Source organism: Oryx dammah, unplaced genomic scaffold (assembly GCF_014754425.2).
Source record: "Oryx dammah isolate SB20612 unplaced genomic scaffold, SCBI_Odam_1.1 HiC_scaffold_6, whole genome shotgun sequence".
In the NCBI taxonomy this organism is placed as follows: Eukaryota; Metazoa; Chordata; class Mammalia; order Artiodactyla; family Bovidae; genus Oryx; species Oryx dammah.
In genome coordinates this window covers 2,061,020-2,070,119 of record NW_024070190.1, presented here as the reverse complement: position 1 = coordinate 2,070,119, position 9,100 = coordinate 2,061,020, and the positions used below count along the sequence as shown (strand labels likewise).

The 9,100-nt window shown below is 56.4% G+C and overlaps 1 protein-coding gene across 1 annotated transcript in view; it reads left to right on the top strand.

Annotated features, from left to right (window-relative positions):
• The first annotated feature begins 328 nt into the window (after positions 1 to 328).
• The window catches only part of LOC120865390 (proto-oncogene tyrosine-protein kinase receptor Ret), a 51,884-nt gene continuing 43,112 nt past the window's right edge, over positions 329 to 9,100 (top strand). The window contains exon 1 of the mRNA XM_040242659.1: positions 329 to 416. Coding sequence (XP_040098593.1) covers positions 347 to 416 — 70 coding nt within the window. The 5' untranslated portion in view covers positions 329 to 346. The remainder of the gene's footprint in view (positions 417 to 9,100) is intronic.

Here is a 9,100-nt window from a genome sequence, read left to right as displayed (position 1 = left end):
GCACCAGGCGTCTCCTGGGGTGGTACCCCGCGCCCCGCCCTCACTCCCGCACCCTGGCCCCGCCCGCCCCGCCCCCAGCCCGCCCCCCTCCCCGCCCCGCCCCGCCCCTGCCCTCGCCTCGGGTGCAGCCCGCGCCCTCCCCGCCTCAGTCCCGCTCCCGGAGCCCCGCGCACGGCTGCGGAGAGTGCCTGGGAGCCCGCGCCCCGACGCTCGGCGCCCACAGTGTTCGCCGCGCCCTCCGCTCCGGGACGGGCATGGGGCGGCCCGGCTGAGCACCGCACCCCGCCGCGGAGCCCCCCAGCCCAAGGAAGCGTCCCTCTCGCCGCGGCCGCAGCGTGCATCGGCGATGGCGAAGGCGACGGCCAGCGCCGTGGGGCTGCGGTTGCTGCTTCTGCTGCTGCCCCTGCTCGGCGAAGGTGAGTTCTGTCGGGGACTGATGCCCGCGGCGGCCGGGGCGAAGTTGGCGCCGCGCGGTGGAGTGGATGCGTTCGAAAACGCCTTTCTGTTTGCGGCGGGCAGCGGGCCGCGCAGTTACTGGCCGCCTGGGCTCCACGGGGAGTGGGGTGGTGTGGCTGGCAGCGCGCCTCGGGCCCCAGGCTGGGCGGATCTCGGGCCGGAGCGGGACACGGGCCGGGCGGCCAGGGTCGGCGCCCAGGGCCGGTGCCCAGGGCCGGAGTCGCAGCCGCGCTTGCCTGCCTGGTTGCGCCTCGCGCCACAGTGGCGTCTCGGGGCGAACCGAGCGGGTCTTGTCGGCGTTTCGGTGCAGGTCGGGGAAGACGGGTAAGGTAGCCCTAGAAAGCCTGCCACTGGGGCATGAGGAGTTGTGTTTCTGTAAACAATTGCTCCGTCTTGGTTTCCTTTTCGCACTCCACGTCGGTGCGTTTCTCCTCCAGCTCTGATATCCTCTCTCAGGTGAGAGCGGAGGAGATCTGCTCTTTTATAAACGGTTGCTTTTCCCTTGTGCGTTCTTGCCACCCTCCTCCTTAAAAATCCCCCAAGCCTGTGGCCTCCAGGGAGGCTGCCCTCGAGGGCCCGCTAGGGCTGGCCCAGCGCCACCGTCCCTGGTTCCAGTTCCGCCCGCGTCTTTAGAGTCTCCTGCTGCTGCCCCGCAGGGGCACCTGAAGATGTGACCTTTGGTACCATTTGACTCTTGGGGGCCAACCTGTACCAAGCGCTTTGACCATCCTGGAGTGGAGTAGGGCTGTGTGCCATCAGCATCGGTGCTGGGAAGGTTCGAAGTGGCTTTGCAAAGACTGGTCGCTGCCCCCACCTCCAAAACTCTTGACAAGATGAATGAACCCCAAGGCTGTGGAATCTTTGCTCCTTACCCACCCGTGGCCACGAATTTTAGTTTCTCTCAAATTGTCCCCGATTTTTCTATCTTAATACTTATGTGTATGCACCAAATTTCCCTCTGAGAGTAGCCCCCGCCACCCTCCCCCACCTTTCCCTGCGGCCTTTGGGAATACAAAAGGTTCCCTGCTTCTGGCCCTGGGTCCTGCATAGACCGTGGGTTCACAGGCCTGCCCAGGGTTTCATTTGTGTGACTGGATCCTAAGCTCAAGAGGCAGATACTTAGACTAGGTTGGGCCCCCAGCCAATCACAGGAAAGGCAGGGGAGAAGTCCTTTCCATGCCCTGGGGAAGAATGGGGGAAGCCTTGGGAGTCTGGGGTTAAGGTGCTGTGAGGGGGAAACAGGCAGGAGAAGGCTGAAGACAGGGGAGAAGTAAACACAAACAAGGTGTTGAGAAGATCTCTTGTAACTCTGCTTTGCAACTTTGTAGTGATCGGCGGGTGATCAGGTGAGAGCCGGAAGCCAGGGTGGGCTGGGCGGCCTCAGAACCTAGCAGAGGACTTCCCATGCCTTTCCTATGTTTAGCCAGGGTGTCCAGCTTAGGAGGACTGGACTGGGAGCGGGGCCGCTAGTGACTTGGTAGGAATGCAAGTGGCTTTTTCACAGCCTGGACTCACGGAGTAGGGTGGTGGGAGAAAGGCCCTCCTATCCAGGGAAAGGAGGTCTCCTGCTCCACCCACTCTTCCAACGGAATGAGTAAGAAACCATGACTGGTGACACAGAGTGGAGAGGTGGCCCCGCGGTACCCAGGAGGAGACAGCGGGGCGTTTGAAGAGGCCTGCGGGCACACTTTACTCAGAGTGGCAGTCCTGAGCTCTCGGTGTGTTGCTCCAGACTGCCACTAGTGAGCCGGGGCCACTGCTCCGGGACTCGCCCAGGCTGGGAGTAGCCCGGCCTCGGGGCGCCCCCTTGTGGATGCAGCCCTTCGGTGGCCGTGCCTGTTACCTGCTGGGTCTCTAGGGGATGAAAGCCTTCCCTGCTGGTCTAGACCTGCCTCCCCCAGACCCGAAGCTCTCTTCTGTGCTGGATGGCTGCTGAGAGGCGGAGTAGGGAGGCAACCAGATGGAGCGGCAGTGGCCTGGACCCGAGTGTTGGGGAAAGAAAGCACTGCCTCAGGGCTGGCAGGAATGGGCTAGAGGGCTCAGGGGTGCTCAGAGCAAGGTCATAGGACATCACCAGACCCCTAGGGTGTGCCCCTCTCCACGTGTACACACTCTCATTGTGTAAGAATGCGTGCGCCTTCAGAAAAAGGTGCCATCCCAGACACAGACTCCCAGAGTAGGGCAGGACTGCTCACACACAGTCTGGAATTTGTGTGAGGGCACAAATTCCATGGGCACATGCACACACACACACACCCACACACACACACACACACTCCTGAATCCATGCTCACACACTCACACTCACTCTTGGCGATCACTGAGACACCACTGCCCTTTCTCAAGGATACATGATCATGAGGCCTGTAGACACACTCACCCCCATGCTCAGCCCCTCACACTACACCCTCATCTGGGAAACCCAGCCCCCTTCCCTGCCTCTCCCACACACTGAGACCCCCATGTGTATACACAGAGACACCTGCCCCTCCCTACTCACACTCAGGGGGCACAGCCCGTCCACCTGGGGCATCCTGGATCCAGAGCTAAAGAACTCCCATCTAGAAGTTGTTCTCAGAAGTGTGTGGCGTTTGGCTGCTCCAGGACAGGTATGGCGTCCCTGTGGCATGGATGAGGAAACTGAGTCCTAGCTTCCAGGGCTCGCCCTGAATGTCTCAGGCTGACCGCTCACCCAGCACTTTCTCCCTGACCCCCTGCTCTTCTTCACTAGGCCTCACACCTCCCGTCTTCCTGGCCTGGCCTCTGGGGTCCCATTTTGCTCAGCACCTCTGCCCACTAGGAGGGACCTGCCCTCCGTGCCTGCACACCCCTGGGGCCTCTCACTCCTAGTACTGGCCATGACTTACAGCCTGCTCTCCAGGCTGTGGGCCCTGGCCCTCTGCAGTTGGACCTGGGTGTGCCACTCCTGCCCAGACCAGCGGGTGCCAGCACAGCCCCTCAGCCAGGAAGGCTGCTCTGCCAACTCTGTTTCTCTTTCCGCCCCTTCCCTCTCTGGCCAGGGACGAGTGATGGTGTGCTTCACCAGGCTCACCTGGGTCCAGCCTCCTTTGTCCTCCACCACAGCCCCTTAAGCCCTTCTGGCCTCTGGGAGCTGCCTGTGCCCCACACTGACTGTCCTGGGCCCTGGCAGAGTCCAGCCTTCTGAGGGAGCAAGGGACTGGGTTAGCTGGTAGGCTCCTAAGGGTGGGGTCTGCGAGCAGAGAGCAAATGGGGAAGTTTATTGAGGCCATTGCAAAATTGCCTTTATTCTGCAGAATTGCATTAGGAACGGCTAAGTAAATCACTGGTTTCCTTGGTGGTGTGAAGAAAATGGGATTCTTTCACCTAATGGGGTGCTAATGGCCTTTTAGCCAGGGGAGGAGAAAACAAATTAAAAATTATGGTATCTGTTAAACTGGAGTATGGGGTGCCAAGGGGAAGCGGGGTGGGGGGCAGGAAAATGCTGCCTCGCCTGAGGCCTTCTTCCCCTGTGACCCGAGAGAGGTGTCCTCTGCCCATTGGTCTTAACTGGATAAGGTGATGCCAGCAACGGCCACCCCAGGGGGCCTACAGCCTGCTGATCCTGTGCTCAGCACTGCCTGTCTGCTACTGACTGTATCCTCCTGAAACCCGGAGGGATGTGGCCTTGTTTTCCCACTTCATAGGTAAGGAAACTGAGGCTCCCACAGCCTGTGTACCTGAGTCCGTGAAGAGGTCTTCATGAGTCTGCACCCCTGGTTCTCTGGTCTTCAGCAAGTGCCTCCTCTGGGCCAGCGGCAGTGGGGACCTGCGTCAGGGCTCAGGAGGGGTCCTGGGGCGGGGGGGGGAGGTGGCCCGAGCCTGCTCACCCACTGGTCACCCTCTGGTCACCAGCCTGGTCTGGGTCTGGGAGGGAAGTGAGCTGCCATGCTCCCCAACACCTGAGTCAGGAGCCCCCAGGACTCTGGCTGATTGTCAGGTGAGACTGCTACTGTAGCTGATGTCTGGGAGTCCTACGGGTCCAGGAACTGCCTCCAGGTGGGGTCCTGCCATAACTGGCCCCAGGGAAGGGGTGTGCTAATGGTGTAGGCTGAGAATGTGACCTTTGCACCTGCCTCTGCCTGGGGACCTAGAACCTGACAAGCCGCTGTGCTGAGGAGTGGGAGTAGGGGGTAGGAGCTGGGCTTCAGGGCGCATGGGTACAACTGTGCCTCCTTACTTGGACTCCAGGACACGCTGGGAGAAGAAAGTGCCCACTGGGCACCCCAGGAAAGAGGCAGAGCTGGAGAAGTGCCCCCCCCCAACAGTATTGCTTCCTTCCATTCTGAAGAAGCGGCTAGATTCCACTGTGGAGACCCACCCCCTTCCTGTGGATGTGGGGGAGGATGCTTCCTCTTGTAGGGGCTGTGTTTGGGCTCCAGTCCCTCATCTCCTCCTCCTCTTCATTTCTTCCTCTTCCTCCTGGTTTCTGCAATTGTTTTTCTGAGAGAGTGACTCAATAGTAACAATAACACTGCTGGTGAGCAGCCCACAAACACCCTCAGAGGGACCACCTGCTGCCCAGGGAGCTTCTCCAGGACTAGGAGAGAATGCAGAAGGTGACTTTGACCTCAGAGCTGTCTCCCTATAGGAGAAATGGGCAGTAGAGGAAGCACCAAGCGGTCACTTATCTCAGATGTGTGTGTGTGATTTCAAATGGAAGTGCGTGGCAGAAGGCAGGCTAGGGGCCCGGATGGGAGGGGCGATAGTGGGCTGCCAGGCAGGAAAGGGGCCCTCCTGGGCTTGGGCCACAGGGTATGATGGCAGTGGAGGTCATCCTTCTCTCTCCCTCCCTCCCTCTCACTTGCTTCCCCTGGGTCTTCACGGGCCCAGTGCTATGCTTAATGGGTGGGCGCACTTCAGCCTCTGGAAGGCTGGAGGGTCGGTATGACTCAGAGAGATCAGCCCAGGATGTCCCTCTGAGGGCCATGACCTGGGTGTCCTCAGGGGGCCCTGAAGGGGTGTGAAGACTCAGGCCTCCAGGGCCCACATGGCTTTCCCTCCCTGCTCCAGAGCAGCAGAGTGGCAGCCCAGGCCCCACCCCCCGCCGACCCCCATGTTCCCATGCTCAAGGGAGGCTGTGGCTCCTAAGACAGGCTCCACCGCACCTCAGAGGACCTGAGAGTATTGTCCTCTTCGGGCCGAAGCCCTGGAAGCCCCTGTGGATGGAGCCTACCTCCTGCCTGGCTTCGCCTCCCAACCCTCCCCCCATCTACCTTCCCTGAGCTCTGGGCCAGATGAGATCTGGGCTTCCATCAAGCTCTGGCCTCACAGCTGGGTAACTGTGGGAGCCCCGGCGCCTGTCCCTGAGGCTGGCGGCTGTAAGCGAGTGGCCCTATGAGCTGTCCACTCCGAGACCCTGGGCACGGTAGGGCGGGGCGAGAGAGGGCAGGGAGGTGGAACTAGAAAGCGTGGTTGTGGGGGTGATGACGCCAGCGGGACCTTGGGGAAGGCAGTTCAGGCACCACCTGGGCCCTCAAGGAGAGCAGGTGGCCAGCCCTGAGCAAACACCTCTGTTTGCTTTTGCCTGGTGAGTGGCTCCACAGAGTATAGCAGCCAAGGCACCGCTGTAGAAAGGCCACCTGTGCACCTGGACAGGTGTGTGCCCACTTGTTGGTCCGGCCAGTGCAGGCTTTCCATGACATCAGTGATACCTAGTGGGGCTGGGGGCCTCTGTGGCAGGCAGAGCCTAGTCCTGGGACCAGCTCAGGAGAGGCGCCCCTGCCCGTGCAGACCCAGGTCCTGGGGGGCTCAGCCCACCGCTCCCAAATTGAGGTACTGTGACTTTACTTTATCCCTGTCTTAAGCCTTCGCTCTTCTGACCTGGGAGCTACTGTCTGGGTTCCACAGAGCCATGGGCTCCAGAGAAGTGCCCAAGGGGCAGGGTGGCCGGGAGAGGGAGGCAGAGCTCCAAGCTGTGCCCTGAGTGCCAGCTCTGACTGCCCTGTGATTGGAGAAAGGATTCTGCTTCTGAAACAATCAGAACCTCTCTGGTAAGACAATGGACATCAGAACTGGTTCTAGTGTGATTGCCAGAAATTTCCAGTGGTTCTTAGTCTTAGCAAACGGGAAAAAGACACCATATAAATAGAAATTCCTAAACTTTAATTAACAAAAAGAGGAAAAGAGAAAGTATAAGTTCCTAAGCTTTAACGAGCAGCCTGGAAAATGCTTGGGAAGATATACGTTCCGTGTGCCAGAACCTGAGAGTGAGACAGGTTGTGGGGGTGGGGGGCGACCTGGGGGTGCGCAGCGTGGTGGTAGGAGTCCGAGGGGAGGGAAGGAGTTTATGGAGTTTCTTTCTCAAGTTTTTCTGCCCCTGAAACAGTCAAAGACACAGATACAGTGAAACAGGGAAAGACCCAGAAGCTGGGGGGCTGGTCGTGAGTGGGCTTCCTCCTTGCCTCCCCCCCCCATCCTGCCCTTCCATCCGCTGCTGTCTCTTTTTTTTCTTTCTGGGAAGGAGAAAGGATGGAATCAGGGCTCCATTCCGCCACCTCTTAGCCATGACATGGGCGCACGGCCACCATGCACTCTGTGCTGTGAGCACATGCTTTGCCACTGGGTTGAGCCTCCTCATCAGATTGGCACCTGCAGGGCATCTTTACCGGAGACCATGCGTGTGACTCCACAAAGCCTTGAGAAGTCTCGCCGGGGACCCTCTTAAATCTGCTTCTGCAGCCTCCTATCTCCCGTACCTGTATGAGAGGGAAAGACTGTGGACTTGGGGTGACAGAAACCCCCAGTCTCAACTTCTCAACACTGTTCCTCTGTCTCCTGCTCCTGCCCTGCCCCCACCCTTGGTAGCCACTCCCCACCTGACTGTGTGCACAGGAGGGGCCCAGAGCTCTGAGGAGTCAGGCCTGCAGGGCCCTGGGCTCTTTGCCGGTGTCTACAGGCTGGAATCCCATCACAGGGTCCTTCTCTCTGCAAGAGAAGCTGATGTGCAGAGGAGAGCATGGTGGTTAGGTGGGATGCACACTGGGGTACCTGTGCAGATTCCTGGGGTCCCCTCTGGACTTGTGCCCCTGCCTCTTCCAGGGTGGTCTCTCCTGTGGAGATGGGGGGAAGAAAGGGGTGATAAACAATTAAAATTCACTTCTTTGAGGTATGAAATTCACATAACAAAATTAAAGTGAACAATTCAGTGGGATTTAGTACATTCACAGCATTGCATATTCATCACCCCTGTGTAGTTCCAGAACATTATTGTCAACCCCACAAAGAAAATCCCATACCCATTAGGCGGTGCACCTAGTCCCCCCACACTGGCCCCTGGTGACTGCCACTCTGCACCTATCTCTATGGACCTGTCTATTTTGGATATTTAATATAAATTGACCTTGGTTTGTATCAGGATCCTTTTACTTGGTTGGAGGTACATCCACATTGTAGCATGTATTGGTATTTCATTCCTTTTTAAGGGTGATATTCCATTGCATGTATTGGGTTGGCCAGGAAGTTTGTTTGGGTTTGTGAACTTTTGGGCCAATGCAACATGTATCACATTTATTTATTCATTCATCTCTTGGTGGACATTTGGGTTGTTTACACCTTTTGACTTTTGTGAATAATGCTGCTGTGAACATTTATGTGTGAGTATCTGTTTGAATCCCAGTTTTCAGTTCTCTTAGGTGTTTACTTTGGAGTGGAATTGCTGAGTCATGTGATAATTTCAACTTTCTTTTTTGAGGAACTGCCAAGCTATTTTCTGGTAACAACTGAAACATTTTACAATTTTACTAGCTGTGTGTGAGGGGTCTAATTTTACCACATCCTCACCAACACTTGTTACCTTCTGTTTATATTTTTAACTTGTATCCATCTTCTTGGATACAGAGCAGTGTCCTTACCTATGGTTTTGATTTGCTTTTTCTTAATTATCAGTGATGCTGAGAATCTTTTCACTTGCTTCTTGGCCATTTGTATCTTTTTTGGAGAAGTATCTATTTTGCCCCTGGTTTAATTGGGTGGACCTTCTTTTGTTGTTGAGTTTACTTAGCTTTATCAGATTTCCACCAGGTGTTGCCAAGAAGCAGTTTTAGGCCAGAGACATCTGTGTCTGAACCCCAGGTCCCTTTTGAAGAGGACATGGGTTCATCCAGTGTCCTTCTGTGGGGTTGAGTCACTGGGACCCTGAGGATAGTCTCAGAAGACACAGACCCTAAAGCCACATTGAGCTCAAATGTCCCAGAAGCAATGGTGTCCCTTCTTATATGTGAAATGCCAGTGGCCAAGTACCCTTATGGCAGAAAATGAAGAGGAACTAAAAAAAAAAAAAAAGGCTCTTGATGAAAGTGAAAGAGGAGAGTGAAAAAGTTGGCTTAAAGCTTAACATTCAAAAAACTAAGATCATGGCATCACTCCATGGGAAATAGATGGGGAAGCAGTGAAAACAGTGTCAGACTTTATTTTTTGGGGCTCCAAAATCACCGCAGATGGTGATTGCAGCCATGAAATTAAAAGATGCTTACTCCTTTGAAGGAGAGTTATGACCAACCTAGATATCATATTCAAAAGCAGAGACATTACTTTACCAACAAAGGTTCGTCTAGTCAAGGTTATGGTTTTTCCAGTGGTCATGTATGGATGTGAAAGTTGGACTGTGAAGAAAGCTGAGCACTGA